This window comes from Motacilla alba, chromosome 2 (genome assembly GCF_015832195.1).
Source record: "Motacilla alba alba isolate MOTALB_02 chromosome 2, Motacilla_alba_V1.0_pri, whole genome shotgun sequence".
Classification (NCBI taxonomy): domain Eukaryota; kingdom Metazoa; phylum Chordata; class Aves; order Passeriformes; family Motacillidae; genus Motacilla; species Motacilla alba.
In genome coordinates, this window is record NC_052017.1 from 65,095,346 (window position 1) to 65,113,182 (window position 17,837).

General features: G+C 42.6%; 1 protein-coding gene across 1 annotated transcript; it reads left to right on the plus strand.

The window, feature by feature from the left end:
- Positions 1 to 5,370: 5,370 nt before the first annotated feature.
- Positions 5,371 to 10,111, plus strand: GCM2 (glial cells missing transcription factor 2). Its single transcript, XM_038129808.1, has 5 exons — positions 5,371 to 5,412; positions 6,668 to 6,920; positions 7,282 to 7,394; positions 8,853 to 8,978; positions 9,230 to 10,111. Exons 1-5 carry the CDS (start codon positions 5,371 to 5,373, stop codon positions 10,109 to 10,111), a joined length of 1,416 nt encoding a protein of 471 aa, XP_037985736.1.
- The last annotated feature ends 7,726 nt before the right edge of the window (positions 10,112 to 17,837 follow it).

Below are 17,837 nucleotides of genomic sequence, written 5' to 3' on the forward strand. Positions count from 1 at the left end.
ATGTACATAGCAAGAAAACAAAGAGAAACAGAGCAAGGTTTTGTGCTCCAATATAAATGTTAACAAAAATAAACTGAAGAGAAATCAGCTGGAGAATTTTAAAAAGTATATTGCAGAGAGGAAGAAGTAGAAAGCTGAAGAGAAAAGAGAAAGGGAACAGAGTTCAAGCATAATTAAGAAATATGCTCCTGAGATTAAGATTCATGATATTGAGGAATGGAAGGAAAAAAAATACTGACCTTCATTACTGCATTTGCAAATCACCTGATGGAAAGAGTAAAAGAAGCCTTCATTAGCACACCACCACCCAAGAACAGCAGTACACAAAGTGCAAAGCTGTTCATGCACACCTTCCTCACCCCCCAACTTTCAGATGCTAAATAACATAAAACAGTATGTACCCACATCAGACTAACATAAAAAACTGGTGTGCCCACATCAGAAAAAGCCACCTGATCCAGGTCACATATGGTCACCCTCCCTGCATGTTGTATGATCAGGGTAAAGGTAGCCAAGCACCCACTTCCCCCAGGGATTTCAGCAGCACTTGAGAGCGCAGTGCCTACAGGTTCCTGGAAAACCCACATCATGACATCATCCTCTTATTTTTATTACACAGGTGGGCCTATGTGAAAGCACATTCTATGATTATACACTATACTACTGGTTATCACAATGTGTATCCGAAAGGTGTTGAATTCCCTTGAGGAAAATTAAAAACAACTCCATAATACAAAACATCTCCTCCTCCACAGTGAAAGCACGTGGAAGAAACATAGCAGGGAGACATAATTCAAAATAAATTCAATTTTTGGGAAAATAAATGGGTAGTTTATAATTTCAAAGTGGTTAGTACAGAAAGAAGGAACCTTGATTTTGCTCAAATATCTTGTAGCAGAACTCCTGAAAAGAGCCATAGGTATTGATATGAATTCTGATGCACAAAGGGACACAGCTCCAGTAGGCTACAGACAACAAAACTAGGAGCAACAGCTTGGGGGAAAAAAAACTAAAAAGCATTCTTCCTATTACAAATGTTACATCACCAGGCCTCTAACATCCTTAAGGTCATGAATACTTAAAACTGAAACCTAAATGTGAGTTGTAAGCAAGTTAGATAATTTTTTAGAATTAAATAATCTGTTTCAAGCAGAGTAGGAACAAACTGTCAGGACCACATTAGCAAACATCTTTGCACATGAAGTGCAGCTCAGTGTCAGTAACTTGTGGATTTTAAAGAGAGCTTTGGCTCACAAGCCTTTATTTATGAAATGCATCAGTATTTCTTGCAATTTTTTTCTACAAAAACAAATACTTCAGGTTAGAAAATGAGAAAATGCTTCTCCCAAGTGTGTCAAATCTCAGCCACACCCCAGCCTGGAGCACACTCCTAGACACTGCCCACCCACTCCACCTAGGCTGCTTCCCAGGCTCAGCCCGAGGGCTCCATGTCCATGTAATTATTTATTTTCTAAGAGGAAATTTTTTGTGAACAATAGCTATCCTAGCCAATAAAGGCAACCCTTCTGTCCCCTTAAATGCACAAACATACCAATGCAGAATCAAAGAAGTCTTCAAGCAGTAACATCAAAAATTTATTCTCATTTGGGTCGATGACAGTCACAAATGCTCTTGCTCTTTCAAACCAAGATACCAGGTAAAAGTTAAAAAAAAAAAAAGAGTTAAAAACTGATAAGAGGAATTAATCATCCTAAATTATATATGTCTGCAGGAAACCTTACAGAGTTCTTTACTCTTTAAGCTTTAGAGCCATGTACTGTGACAAAAGCTACATGGCTTTAAGGAGTTCAAGTTTTGCTAGGAGAACATGAAAAGAGCCATTTCCCCCTTCCCTCTCTAGCCCTCCTTTTAGCCTCCTTTCTTGTCCAAGACACCCACTCGTGGTGCTCAGACATGATACATGCTGCTAGTGGCACCAAAACTACTATAGACATTTTTAGAGGACATCAACTCTCAGCAAACTACTGTTCAATGTTTTCAACCTTTTCAAGGTAAATATTTTAATACTTCATGGTTTTAAGCATTGCATAGCATCACACACAAATGGTGAACTAGAAATCTACGTTACACTGAAAGTGCAGAGCTCAGACTGGAAAAAAACTTATCAATTTATCTCCATACAGGAATTTTGAGCTACTGTATCCCTGAAAAGTATAACTACAAGGCAGGATTACAACATTTTGGACTGAGGACTCCACAGTTAGCTCTCTGCTAACAGAGAACATGTGTTAGCTGTTCCCTGGCACCTGTGTTAGATCCAGGTGTTACTCATCTTCAGCACAATTACCTTTCTGCTACTACAACTATTACCAGCTGAAATCAATATAGTGCCAGAAGACAAAACACAACTGCAGATTAAATGCATCGGGTTTGCTACATGACTAGAGAGGGACCTTCATAAAGAATATCTCAGTTTTTTAAAAATATAAAAGCACAAAGTACTCATCAATCATATTACTTAAATTGTATTTTAGTAAACTGTATTTTGCTGGAGTATTTAAAATGCATTAAGAAAGTCTATATAATTTCACCAATGGGACTTATAGAAATTAATTCTCTCCTTCCATTATCAGCTTAAAAAAGACCCAAACAACCAAACCCTTTAAATCAGGTAATAAGTGGAGACATAAAATTGGCTGCTATGCCAAAAGCAATAAGAGTAAATATTTCTTCTCTAGTCAGTTCATGCAATATATTAAAAAAATATTTTGTTTCTGTGTGGCCAACAAGCCATCCTTTAGTTTTCACTTCCTTGGAGTTCTTCTTCTGATGCAAACCACCTTAAATTACATTAGTAAATTGTATACAGTATTATACTCATCTTTGCTACCAGTCCTTGCTCGATAAACAAGCTCTTCCCTTCTTGAAGATCACTTTTAAGGTAGAGCTGAATACATTTCAACAGCAATGAAACATTCTTGAATTCATTCTTGTCCAGCTCCTATAGAAACACAGAGTGCTGTGTGTCATTAGCCTGCTACCCTCCCAGTTAGCTGTTAGGAGAGTTGAGATTATTTATGGTACTTGCCTTTCTCAGTGCTTTGTCCAGCTGGTTAAAGAGAGAGTCACTGTATTTCTGGGGAGGCTCTGCTTCCTTCTCTTGAAGCAGTTCGTGTATTTTTTGAAACCCCTTCCCTTTAAAGGCTTCAACGAGCAATGATTCAAGCTGTAGAGGGAAGGAAACAATTAGTGAGTAAAATAAGCAGGCATTGAAATTATAGCAGCACTAATTATGATAAAATATTTGTAATGTTATTTAAAAATCACAAGTTTCTGTTTATTTGTTTTACATTGTTTCTCTACTTTCATTTTACTACTACATCCAAAGTGAAACGTCAGTCTTAATGTCCAAAAGAGACACAACCCTTGAAAATGAATAATCATAAAAGATACCAAGTAAGGAAATAAGCAATTTAGTACATCTAGTTTGTAAGTCCCTCAACTATCACAATAATTTCTTCCAACTCACTAAAGAAAAGATTAAGAGGACTATTGCACTTCCCACTTTCAATAAAATTACTAAAAGTTCTGGGTCATGCCATATCCATTTAAGAAATGCACTTCAAACATATATATATATATATATATGTAAAATAACAATTTATAAGATAAAGATGAGGATGCATTTAAAAGATCCTTACGTAGTCTTCCGCTCTGTCTGCCATATTGCCACTTACATCTCTATTTCGTTCTTCACTTCTTTCTTCCTTTAAAAATAAAAGGAAGAGAAAAATACAGGAAAAAAAGTCATCTTTCCCCGCCCCCCCCCCCCCCAAAAAAAAAAAAAAAGAAAACTCCACCAACCAAAATAACCCCAAACACTTTTTCTGCCCAAAGCTGAAGTGCACTTACTCCTGCCCTCGCTTCCAAAAGGCTGGTTTTCCTTCGTTATTACCTAAACTGCAAAACCCCCCCCATACCTCCCGGCCCGAGATTTCTGGCGGCCGCGGGTGTCTCCCGGAGGGAGCACGGAGTGTCCCCCTCTCCGCCGCGGGGAGCGCCGCTCACCTGGGCCATGGCGCGGGGGCTGCTTCACACCCCGCCGCTGCCGCTGGACACACCCGCGCTTAGGGTGGAGGGTGACCCTCGCCGGCCTTTCCCACAGCTCCTCAGCAAGCCCTCACTCTATACCCTAGCAGTAGGGAGAAGAAAGGGGAAAAAAAAAAAAAAAAAAAAGGAGGAAAAGCAGCCCGGTTCTCATCCGCCCTAAAAAGCCGCAGCTGTGCGGCAGCTGGGACGGGCCCCTCGCACCCCGGCGCCGCAGCACTGACAGAACCCCGGCCGAGCCCCAGGGGTGCAAAGGAGGAGCTCAGAGCCTCCCTGGCGACAGCTCTCGACCGAGGGATGCCGCAGCTGGCGTGTGCTGCTGGCGGGTGGGCTTTATCGTGCTCAGGTGAGGGTAAAGATCAATACATTTTGGACCAGGGAGGATGGAAGCGAATGAGAAAAATCATTGCGAGCAGGTGGGATCGTTTAACGGGTGATAGCAGCGCTCGGAGTTCAACGGCTCGGTCTCTACGCTGTTGTGGATGGTTTTTTTCCTTTCTGCTTTTCACACCAAAAATCAATCCCCCCCTCCTCAAAAAACCAACCAACCAAAAAAAAAAAAAAAAAAGAACCCACAAAACCAATAAAAAGAAAAACAAACTCACGAAAACCAAACCAACCAAACAAAAAGCTCCAAACTTCAGACCCCATCGGCTGTTTCTTTCGAAAATAAAAAGGTAACAAAAAGCCTGTAACTGTTCAAGAAGTTAAAATGTGCCTATCAATACAAAGGCACCAACACCAACTTCGCACTTTAAACCAGGTACTATAGAGCATAGGGCGAAGGGGAAAGCTGTCAGGTAACGCCGATTTCGTTTACATCCAAAGAGCAGGTTACTCACATCTTTGCCTCCCTCCGGAGGCTTTACAAGCTGCGGGCAGCTGCGAGCCACGCTCAAAACTCAAGATCAGGAGCATCCTAGTGGGACAGAGACAGGTGCCCCAGCTCCCCATCACCCCTCCCATCATCCCGGCCACCTGCGGGAGCGGGCTGCAGAGCCCCGCGGCTGTCGGGTTAGACTTCCAAACCCAGCTCAAATTTGCCGAGGTCACAGCCCCAAGTGTTGGGGGTTGGATTCGCACACAACCCCTGCATCTATCCCACTCACACACCTTCAGGTGAGGGTAGCGAGACCGTCCTGTGGCGTGGAGGCGGAGCGCAGCCCCTACCCCACCCAGAGGCCGCGGTGAGGTGCGGTGATGGTGCTGCTGGTCCGCCTACGAGGCCGGATGAGAGCTCCCCCCCACACCTCGGCGACGGCATAAAAAACCGGGAGCCGCCACCCACGGCCACTCTCTGCCATGAAGCTCACCTGGGACATCAACGACCCCAAGCTGCCGCAGGTACCGGGTGGGCGGGGAGGTACTCGGGAAAGTCTGCATCCAGCTCTAACGTGGAGCTGGGGAAGAGTGGAACGAGCTTTGCTCTGAGCGAAGCTTTGTTTTACGTCTGCTTCACCTCTCCTTTCACTTTGTGTTGTTCTGTAGTCTGTATAAAGTGACTTATAATAAAAGCATGGATTTGATGCACAGCTTTGTCTAGCTGGATATGAACTCCAGAACAACCTGTGGCTCCATTTGGATAGTTTCCTTCTCCCTCCTCCTCCTCTTTCAAGAAATGTTGAATTGGAGATTGAATTGATTGTTTACTACTATTAGCCAAGTTATCTAATTATTTCTTTGGTTTATTGATGCAACACTTTAATGTCAATGAGCATTCCACTTTTGTCCAGTTGTGAGTTTCAAATGTGTTTTTTAATTTGCAACTTTTTTCATCTTAGAGTTTACTTAAGTTTACAGAGCCCATGCTGTTATGTCTGAATGAATGTCCCAATGCTGTAAATGCTGGTAGTTTCCTTCTGTTTGCTGAGATTGCTCCCAAATGTAGTATATACATATGTTAAACATGTATTGCATAATAAATATTTGCAGTTTAAAATCTTCATTCATAGCTCTGGTAATTACATTTTCGTAATGAACTCCAGAAAGCTGTGAAATCCCAAACTGAAATGTTCTTCGTTTGTGCCTCTATACATATATTGGAAATACATTTGCAGTGATAAATCTTTTTATCTCTACTTTTTTGGGAAAAGCCTTATTCAAATCATATTAGATGCACTTTAAGAAGCCATTCCATAGCTAAAACTTCTAGTTTCCTGCCTGTAGTTGCATTATCCCTCAACAAGGAGAACTTAACAGCAGTCGTGATCAGGGTGGCTTGTGTCCTATGTGGATACACTGATAGTACACTAGTCAGTAAATTCCGGGAGTAAGGCTGATGTCTTAAAGCTGATAACTTCCCTGTAAAAGGGAGAGGACCGTGTCAGCAATGGATAATGATTCAAAAGAGGAAAGGATACTCACTTTCTTTTCAGATACAGAATCTCAGACTGCCCTAGCCCTTTTAGAGAGCACTTCTGAACAAGCTATTATTTCAATATTTCTTTTTCTGCTGCTTGGCTGGTGACAGAAAAAGCTTTTTTGCCCTCTGTAATGTGTCATATAACAAGGCAAACATATCAGGTTGTAATATGCTAATAACGTTCTCTTGCTCTTCTCCTTGCTGCCTTGCCCTCCCACCCCACCTGCCCTGCTGCAGGAGCCCAAGCACTTTGACGCCTTCCAGGAGTGGCCGGATGGCTACGTGCGGCTCATCTACTCGAGCGAGGAGAAGAACGCGCAGCGGCACCTCAGCGGCTGGGCCATGCGCAACACCAACAACCACAACTGCCAGATCCTGAAGAAGTCCTGCCTGGGCGTGGTGGTGTGTGCCCGGAGCTGCGCTCTGCCCGGCGGGGCCCGGCTGCAGCTCCGTCCCGCCATATGCGACAAGGCTCGGCAGAAGCAACAAAGTGAGAGGCACCCAGAGAGAGCTGTGATGCCCAAGGGTTTCTTACATCTGGGCTTGATTTCCAAGCTGGAGTCACTCTTACTTGCATGCAGACTAAGGCACAATTGCAATGACTGATTAATTCCAAATTTCATCAATGTCTGTTTGCAACTATTTAAGGAGATAAGGGTTTAAATCCTTTAAATTATTAGCATTTACATCTAGTTCATACCTTTAGCTGTGCTTGGTAGTCTACGTTGCATTTCCTTGAACAATACATTTTAATCTGAATTTTGGAAGTCTGATTGTGTTGCTCTTGAGCTCTGCTTCCTCTCAGGCAGCACCCTTAACCAATCTCTTCAGTAGTTTCTGTCTGTTCACAGAGAAAGCCTGCCCCAACTGTAACTCTGCCCTGGAGTTGATTCCTTGCCGAGGACACAGTGGCTATCCGGTCACGAACTTCTGGAGGCTTGATGGAAAAGCAATATTTTTCCAGGTAGAAAGCAGCTGTCTGTATGTATTTATGCACACTATATAAAAAAATACCTGTAAAGAGGAAGATTTCTTCCTCTTCCCCCACTTTTTTATGTAACACAGACCATGATTAGCATGATGGAGGTCTAGTCCATGACTGAATTTCTCTTTATGAACATGATAAGAATAAATAAAACAATAACACTTGGCTCTCTCTTTAAATTTTATTGGCAATATTCAATTTTAACTACAATATCACTGATGGGTAAAATTCTTCTCTTTACAGAGCACAAATACGAGCAAAAAGGTTGTCTTGCACCCTGGTGCATACGACAACTGGATCTCTCCAATGTTTTTTCCAAATATTTATTTCCTACTAAAATAAATAGGAAAAAAAGAGCCTTAATTTACATTAATTGAAACATAAAAATTCTACTTCATGAGAAACTAGCTGGCCTTTGAATTTTGAAGGATTTAAAATCTTGACAGAAAAAAAATAAGAATCTTAGCTGAAATTTGAAATTTCATCTTGATTTTTCTTTTTTAGCAACATTGGAACAAAAACCAAAAAGTTTCTGTTCTATGAGATCACATTTTCTCCTGGATAATTTTTTCCCCTGACTCACATGGCCGTGAATTCTGTTCTCCACTCAGTAAATGGAAGAAAACTGGCTATATTCCTAGATTCCCTCCTATATTATTCTCATTCAAATGTTCTCTTACAGACATGCCAAACTGGAAGACTTTACTATCAAAAAAAGCTGATAAATCCTTGCTTAGAAGTTAATTTCTGCTTCAGAAAGCACAGTGTTTTAAAAGCAATTTTTAGCTTCCTACTTAGTTTTAGGGACGGTGTGTAGCTCTGTTCAGACAAAAGAGTAAGGAAATATAGTGTCCATGACTTCATCATATGCCAGTGTAACTTTGGTTATATAGATCTGCATACCACAGATGTTCCAATAGCAGAGCATCTTCAGATGGTTTTCCGGGATATAATTTTCAGTCCTGTTCAAGAAGGTGTATTGCTTTAGGAGAATATTTTTCATCTTGTGGCATGAAACCTCTTTAAGTCCTATTTATATTATTTATCTATGTGCTTATAAAACAGAACTGATATACTGGGCTGCAGAAAACCAACAGAACTAATTTTTTTCCCCCCTTGGTTCTAATTATCTTCTCCTGAATGTCACAAATTTAGGTAGCACTTTTACTTCTTCATCAGCTCTGCAGTCCTCACTGACTTCTCCCTCCCTTTTTCCTTCTATCTACATCCAAATCATGATTTATTCTTTATTATTATCCAAATAATTATTTATTCATTATTTTCACAATGAATTTGTCCTTTTTTAGTTTCTCCTTCCTTTTTCCTTGTGCCAAACCACAGACCATACAGTGACTACCCCTCATACTACCTAGAGCATTTTCTCTAATCTTACCCACTTCCAGGTTCACATCTAATTCTTAGTTAATCCTAATTTAGGCTAAAGGAGTCCATGACCACCCCCGGCCAGAGAGTAAACTGGAGGCAGAGGCAAGAAGAAGTGCAATTAAGAAGCAAATGTCCTCTTATCACCACTCCCAAAAAAAGAGATCTCTAAATTCAGAGGTAAGTCAAAGTCATTAGTAAAATGAAAAGGTGACATAAATGAAGCATTTTTGTCACTTAGAAAGATGTGATAAGCACGTACTGGGGATCCCAGGGCAAAACAAAGCTTTACACCATGCTATTAACATGTGCTAATAACAAATTAACATCTGTTAGTTTGGGGCTGAAACTGGCAATAGCACAAGTATTGAGACATATGTGTGTGGGCAGTATTGATTCTTATATCATTAAGATCTACTTCTCCTTGTCAGGCAGGAAGGTACCCTGACAGCAGTGGTTATACCAATAACCTACAGAATTTTCACTGCATGGATGGCCCAGAAAGAGTTGGTATCTTCACAGACACCAATTTTTCAATTCCAGCCCAGTCTTACCCTTCACTGCAGAACACAGACCTCTACAAGGCACCTTATGACTCAGCCAGCTTCCAAGAAGACCAGCTATCACCATACCCTAAATGCCCAAATCCAAGGATCTACATGCCCATGCCATGCAGTTACGAGTTTGGAGTTCCTACCTTTATAAGCTCAAGTCCTTACCCAACATTTTACAAAGATATGCCCAGTCCTGCCATTGATGCAGACCCCCTCAGTCTGAACGGGTCTCACTACAACGCTGTGACCACCCATGATAAGAGCTTTGATAACCCTGGCAGACATTACGGGCTGAAACCAGCGTGGGGGAAAACCAGCAGCGGAGACTGGAGTGACTACGGGCAGATGGCAACAAGTGCTTCCCACCCTTACTACAGTGGGGACTATCCCTGCAGGTACAGCTCCAGCCCCTCTCCCATGGCCCCACCACTGCAGACGGTCATCACCACCACCACCAAGGTGTCCTACCAGGCCTACAAGCCACCCGCGCTGAAATACAGCGACAACCTCTGCGACGTGAAAAACCTCCAGAGCTACACCCATGTGGCAGAAAACATCTCGGGTGCCGTCTATTCTGGGATGAAGATTCAGGAAGACTTTGGGATGATAAAGTCAGCATTGCTATACCAGCACGACTCCATCCCTACAAAATCCAAACCAGCCGAGAGCATGGAGAGCTATCGGTATGGGCTCCCTCTGGGTAACAGCTTTGCTGAGCATGAAGGCCAGGCCCTAAGGTTTGAGAGCGCTGAATATTGACTAAATGATGCCTAAATGGCAAATACCTGCAGATGGGAGAATAGGTTATTGTGCTGACCATGTGAGTGCTAAGCCAAGTGGTTTGGGATTTGAGGAGATGTAAGGAAGCAGAACATCAAGACAGGTTTTTCCCAAAAGCGCCTTTCTGGAGCTGTGTGCTGAGTGAATTATATTTTGCATCTAATTTCAAAGAAACCCACACAATCTCTAAAATGGCACAAGGAACTGAGCCCAAAACACACCTGGGAGAAGGTAACATGGAGGCACAGCTCCTCTGGAAGTCAACAGCCTGCTCTGACAGCAAGTGTGATCCACTTACAGCTACAACTCCTGCCCCAAGCTTTGAGAGAAAATGCTCCATCTGTAAGAAAGAAAAGACTAATCAGGTAATTGGAAAAAAAATGAAGGAAGGTGGCTATAGTCAACTGAAGGAAATGACAGGGAAAGAAAGAAATAACAGAAATGTGAAAGCAAGACGATTTGCAGTATAATTCACCTGAGTGGTTCATTCACCTGCCATGATCCTTTTGATAAATGGAGAGATCAGCTAAGTTTTCTGAAAGGAGAAATGAAAAACCTGAAAACTGAGAAATGAAATTTGCTAAATTCATGTTGCTTTTTGATCCCCTGTATCAAAAGTAAAGATGACCCAGCCTTTTTATCTAAGAAGGACAACCCAGCACAGCCACCCCAGAAACTGATGCCCTGTAACACTCAGCCTGGAGGCAGGAAGGCTCAGGCAGCCCCCTGCTCAGCATCACATGGCTATCAGAGTTAACTTACGTGGTCCTGAAAACCATTTACAGTGAAACTGGTTTTTGCTTAAAGGGGCCTGGCAAGCTGGTCAGGCCAATTGGTTATTGGTGCAGAACTCTCTTTACCCATGAATACAACCGGTCCTGTCTAAGAATGCAACATCCCAGCTGCTTAGTACAGGTCAGTGCTGAATGACCCTTTCCTGGCTGCCTCTCTGCACCCCATCTCCATCAGGTCTTTCTCCCTCTCCCAAGGGATTTTTCTTTCTGTAAACATAGCTCCCCATGACAGCACCACTTTGGAAATTAAACAACCAGCCAACAGAAAGGTTACAAAACAAAATCTCCAAACTGAGTTATACAAAGAATTACAAAGAATTTGTAAAGAAATGCATTCCCAAATTCATCCCTAAAACAACTAATTCTTCTTTAATCTGGAAAGAAGGAAAAACAGACCAGTGCTGGTTTAAAACTCAAGATATTTTGAAAGCTGCCTAGTATTGGGGAATAGAACCCCCACCCAAAATGTGTGTGCCAAGCAAGGGAGCTAAGTAGACACAGGGGATTGATCAGGGTAAAAAAATATTCTTTTGGTATCATTATTATTGAGTTACCAAGTATCTTTAACTTTTTGAACACTTTTTTTTTTTACCTCTGTCTTATGTATATTTTTGCTGTGTTTTGAGAAGCAGCATACTACTGTAGTCATTCAATAAACATGAAATCTCTGTTAAAAGCAAGGCACCATGTAATGTGAGTAGCTGGCTAGTTAGAATTATAAGGTTTTGTGCACTGAGGCCATCATTAAACTGGTAAACAAATTGTATTTTCAAAGAACAGCATACAAATATCTGAGGTTTAAAAATAGTTATTTCTGATGTAGTATATTTTCTTTCTTTATATATTTTTATGAAAAATGTGTTCAGTCTGAGATGTGAAACTGAGCCTCACAGGAATTTAGTTAATAGCATTCTGTTTCAGCAGTGGATTGTTCAGCATTTTAAAAATTCAAGCCAGACAAAGATGGAATTCACAAAAAGACTGAATTAATTCACCTGAAGCAAGCTTACCTTGTCTTTTAGCTCTACTGTACTTTCTGTACACTTTGGCTTTTGTTAAACTCTTATGGTAATTCTTCTACCAAATGTTTTAAAAATCAATTTGATAATTAGCCCACATACTTTAAAACCTCTTAAAAAGGAAAAAAAAAAAGTGGTTTGTGAGTTATTACCCAGAAAGACTTATGCAAAATTTTAGAGTTTATGAATATATAACACTACGCCTGTTTACAGAACTGGGATTTCTCAGCTGTATGCCAAATCATATTGAGGCATTTGACATGTAGAATAATAATCACAGCTTACAGCCTTGTAAGTTTAAAGGTGGGGGGAGGGAAGTATAAGAGGGGACTAAGGCAAAACAAAATGACTAAAAAAGCTGGAAAGATTCACTGCAGATGGGAAAATCAAGGAAAATATTAAAGCTGTAAATTGCTCTGTTTTATAGTGATTTTAGAGGAGTTAGCCAACCACAACTCAAGCACAAGTTATTAAAATGCTACTCACTATTAAAACAGACAAGCTGTGGGGGTTGCATGCTGTTTACATTACTGGTATTAAATTTGTAGTTGTATGCTTAAATTGTTATGCTATCCAAATAAACATAGCTTTCAAAGCAGAACTTTGTACACCAGTAAAGAAAATGCAGCCAATTGTGTTAAGATGCTACTTTTAGGGTGCGGATTTATTTGTAATAAACATCACAGCTGTTTAAGCACAGTGGAAAGCTATGGTGGTGATTACCTTGCTGCATCATCTGAGCAGTACAACAGATAAAACTGCTCTAAAAATTATTGCATTCTTTCTTCGCCTTGATTCCTCTCATGTTCAAGTGTCTGGGATGAGATTATCTGTATATTACCTTTTAGAGATTAAAAAATCAGATGGAAAAGGCCTAGAGCTGTAGATAGTTTTTCCTCTTCAAAATACATAAATGTAAAGGCAATGGGAGCTTGTGTAACAAAAGAAAAGAAAAGCTGAAATTGAAAGCCTCATTGTAGGTTTATACAGCTGCAGCTTTGACTTTAAAAGCATGTTCCTCAGGCAAAGCAGCATCCTGAAGCAAGATGGTCTCTAAGTAAGCACCTTCTCTTCCATTAATTGTTCCTTTCAAGTGTGGTTTCTGGTCCTGCATTGAGCACCTGAAAGGAGCCCTTCACCAGCCTGTACCCTCTACTCTGACAGGCATCTTCATCCAACGAACTCCAGTTGTTATGGTGCAATCAGAGAGGGAGCGGAGGAGAAGGTGCTTTCAGATCTGTCTCCTGTGTCTCTGTCTTCAAATGGGTTACAAGGGTCCTACTGAGGTAAAGCACCACCGGTCCCCATGCTGAGGATGCCCTTTGTACCAAAACAGCAGCCCCAGAATGGCAAAGATTAAACGCCCAACCATTTAATGGATGCCTCCCAGTGACAAGAGGCCCTGTGACAATGTTTTTCACTCCTGTACCCACTAAATGCAGCCACGTGTCACACACCTGACAGATGCAAAAACCTATGGGCATCACTTCACATCTCAGGGGGGGCAGAACCTGGCAAACTGTCCTGCTCCATGGCCACCTGCTACAGAACTCCTGTGAGAGTCTGAGCAATCTGCCTAGCCCTTGCTCCTCTTCTGGAGCCGGGTTATCTCTGGGCTTTCCAAATATGCTAAATGCTGCAAACAAGGCATGCAGGAACTTGGCTGTTTGGGGCTTATTGAGCCTGACATAGATGATCTCTTCATTTGGGGGTACAAACTATCACCTTAAAGGCAGAGACAAGCTAGTTCTGAGTTCCATGAGTGGAAACCAGCAGTGTAACGGAGTTGAATATGATTTGAGATATGAATATGAGACTTTTCCTTCCTGGGGATTTTTTGGGGATTTCTTCTAGATTGCTGGGTTTTTTCTTAGTATCTTTTTGGGGGAAAGCTGTCTAAAACAAGTGAGACAGCTTTCACAAAAGTAGAGCATGTTTCCTGAGAGACACCATTTTAGCAGGATGCACAGTGCAGCTCTAGGGATGCACTTAGGAAAATTCATGTCATTCCCACCCTTATCAGTAGAAGCTACATGCAGACAAAAAGAGGAGAACTGAGGCATTTAGTCCTGGATTGGTTCCTCCAAAATCACAGAGTGAAAAATTAATCCAGGCCAGTAAAAATCCCTCTGCCTGAGAAATAACAAGAGTGGTTTACAATGGTTATCCATGCCTGGATTACTGCCTTCAGTGTTCTAGCTGCCTAAAGTTAAGTACCTGGCTGTCACTCATGAGCAAAGGGAAGGTGAACCAGATAGTGTTTACGTAGTGCTACACCTGGGATTGTGCAAAATGGAGAGCGCCTTTCAGCACAGCACCTCTCCAGGCTTGCAGGAGTCCACATGAGACACGAAGATCAGTGGGATGACACAGGTGCAAGTAAGTATCACAGGGAGACATTGCTAGTTTGGCTCAACCTTATTCAAACAAACATAAAAATGAAGTTTACACAATCCCTATAAGCTTCAACATGCATGCTGGTACTTGTGATGGTGTTTGGGAGTAGGCAGGTTCAGGTATTTTGGCACTTTGGCCAGCACTTGAGCCATCAACACCAAGGACCACAACCAAAGGAGGTCCTTTCAACAGAAGATTACTCAGTGGGTCTGCATGTGTTGTTTTGTAAAATAAGCAGGGAAGCAGGTGCATAAGGATGTTCTCAGAGGTCCTTTAGAAGGGCTCACAAACATCCTGGGTCTCTTTGTTCCATCCTGTTGCTTTTCCTTCAGCTTCCTGGTTCATAGCAAGAGCACAGGACAGCATCTCACTCCTGTCTTTATGACAAAATGAAGTGTTAAGTGACTGGCTTGCAGTGCTTGTACTGCAACTCCACACCATATTACAGTCTGGCTCAAACACTGGCAAGTCCTTGTCTTGCCTTTCTGCCTTCACGTGTGAGAAATATTGGGGACCATTACAAAAAGTACCAACAACTGACAGACAGGAGGTCCTGGTAACAGAATTTAGGCTTAAATGTTCTCTTGTGCAAAACTAATACAGAAATTATTTAAACATCAACCCCTTGCTTATGCCAGCTCTCTTATAAGTGACTGTAATTAGACTGGAAATGCCCCACAGGCAACCAAGAACATTTTCATCTTGTTCAGCAACGTGGACAGTGGGACTGCATGCACCCCCTGCAAATCTGCTGCTGACACCAAGCTGTGTGGTGCAGTCAGCACTCAGGAGGGAAGGGATGGCATCCAGAGGGACCTAGACAGGCTGGAGAGATGGCACTGTGTGAACCTCATGGAGTTCAACAAGGTCAAGTGCAAAGTCTTGCATGTGGGTTGGGGCAACCCCAAGGACAAATACGGGCTGGGGGAGAATGGATTGAGAGCAGCCCTCAGGAGAAGGACTTGGTTGTGTTGGTTGCTCAGCATGACCCAGCAGTGTGTGCCTGCAGCCCAGAAAGCCAAATGTGTCCTGGGCTGCATCCAAAGCAGCGTGGCCAGCAGGCTGGGAGAGGTGATTCTGCCCCTCTGCCCTGCTCTGGTGACAACCCAGCTGCAGTGCTGCATCCAGCTCTGGGCCCCCCAACATAAGAAGGACATGGAACTGTTGGAGCAAGGCTAGAGGAGGCCATGAAAATGCTTAGAGGGCTGGAGGACCCTTCCTATGAAGACAGGCTGAGAGAGCTGGGGTTGTTCAGCCTGGAGAAAAAAGGGTTCTGGGCTGACCTTGTAGCATCCTTCCAGTACCTAATGGGGGCCTGCAAGAGAGCTGGAGAGGGACTTTTTACATGGGCATGTAGGCATAGGACAAGGGGGAATGGCTGTACACTGAGACAGGGTGGGTTTAGATTAGATATTAGGCAGAAATTCTTTACTGTGAGAGTGGTGAGGTGCTGGCACAGGTTGCCCATAAAAGCTATAGATGCCCTGGAAGTGTTCAAGGCCAGGTTTGGATCAGGCTCTGAGACTTCTCGTCTAGTGGAAGGTGTCCCTGACCATAGCAGGGAGGTTGGAACTAAGTGATTTTTACGGTTCATTCCAGCCAGCACAAACCATTCTATGATCTTATGAAACTGAGTGGCAGCACCAGAGGAAGAGGATGGAGCCCATCACTAGGAAAGGACAGTCATGGGACATGGCTAAACTGTTGAGAGAGGAAAGGACACAGGGGCAGTGAGGGGACATCACAGGGTTAATTGCTGCATCCTTTCCACTGACAGTGGAGAGGTGTTTTCACATATTTAAGGTACGGATTTATCCATGTAGTAGTAATCAAATATATTCTTAGAGGTTAATGCATGGTTAAATTCTTTGCTACGTACAGTCAGCTCCTGCTGAATCTCTGAATTCTGCTGTGGGGGTTATGGTACTTTCTTCCTTCTCATGTCCAAGTCTCACCTTTGAACTTTATTTTACCTGGCAGTCACCTGGCTGTCACCTCTGATGTTTTATTTCAGTAAAGGAAACAGGCATATTTTGTTTCAGAAAATATAATGTTGTTTTCTTGTACTTTCATTTCAGCAAGCTATGTGCAAGTGGTCAAATCCTCTGAATTCCGGAAAACCGATTCCCATAGCCTCACGTTCCACCCAGTTGACTTGAGGTAGAATCAATTAATCTGTCAACAGTTCTTAAACCATCACAAAGTTACCACGCCAATTAATGAGGAACAGGGAGGGGAGAGAAAAAAAAGGTAAAATGAAGACAAGACTCCCATTTTTGCTCAGCAAGCCTGAGCTGCCAGCGTGGTGAAGCAGGTAGGAATCTGAATTTCTAAAACAATTTTCTGCCTTTCCCTCCATGGTGCTTCTAGTAGTTATTGTGTTTAAATTATCTCCCTTTTTTGCCCATCACTCTCAAAACCATTAAAATATAGAAAGCTCAAGCTAATGTTGAGAATTGAAGCTTAAAATGAGACTTCCCTGCACAAAGCACCTCTGGATCAGACACTAAATATGCCATTTTTATTAACTGTGCCTTCTGTACACCCTGGAGAAATGTAAGATTACAAAGGACCAAGGAGAAAGTTCATTATTATTTTTGTAATATAAATACATATATTTTAGAATGCATAGAGTACTCAAAGTTTCTCCTCTGCATTAGTATTAGCAACTTGTATTTTAATAAATTGCTTACAATAAATATTTTTTTAAAATGCTAGGGGGAAAAATCCCTCAGGTTCCACTACAGCCATGAATAATACAGGTGGGAATTTCTGTACAAATTCCAAGTACACTCTGTCTTAGCTGGTAGCTTTATTTCATAAGATCATACAATGGATCGGAAGGGGACCTTGAAGATCATCTAGTTCCAACCCCCTTGCCATGGTCAGGGACACCTTCCACGAGACCAGGATGCTCAGAGTCCCTGGCTTTGAACACCTCCAGGGATGGGGCACCCACAACTTCCCTGGGCAACCTGTCCAGTGCCTCACCAGCATCACAGAAAAGATTTTTTTCCCTGATATCTAATCTCTTTCAATTTGAAGCCATTTCCTTTTGTCCATGCTCTTGTAAATGGACTCTATCCATTTCTCCTGAAAGCTCACTTTAGGCAGTGGAAGGCTGCTCTAAGGTCAGCCTGGAGTCTTCTGTTGTCCAGGCGGAACAGCTCCAACTCTCTCAGCCTGGGTTCACAGGAGAGCTGACCCAGCCCTCTGGGCCCCACAGAGCATCCAGCCCTGGACTCGCTCCAGCAGGTCCCTGTCCTTCCTGTGCTAGGGACCGCAGAGCTGGATGCAGCACTGCAGCTGGGGTCTCACCAGAGCACCAAATATATATTCAATGCATAATTACTGTTGGCAGTAATTATAATAAGGACTGTCCAAAGACGATCTCGCGTATCATGGGGCCACCTTCAGGGAACCTGTGACGCGGCTCTCGTCATCGGGCTCAGCTCCCGTTGCGCAGCACTCCTTTCCAACGGGGTGCTGTCGCCG

Excerpts from the sequence above, each read along its gene's own strand:
- GCM2 (XM_038129808.1), top strand. The coding sequence starts at position 5,371 with ATGAAGCTCACCTGGGACATCAACGACCCCAAGCTGCCGCAG. Across the intron at positions 6,921-7,281 it reads GGCTCGGCAGAAGCAACAAA|AGAAAGCCTGCCCCAACTGT; the intron begins GTGAGAGGCACC and ends GTCTGTTCACAG. Across the intron at positions 7,395-8,852 it reads GAAAAGCAATATTTTTCCAG|GCTAAAGGAGTCCATGACCA; the intron begins GTAGAAAGCAGC and ends ATCCTAATTTAG.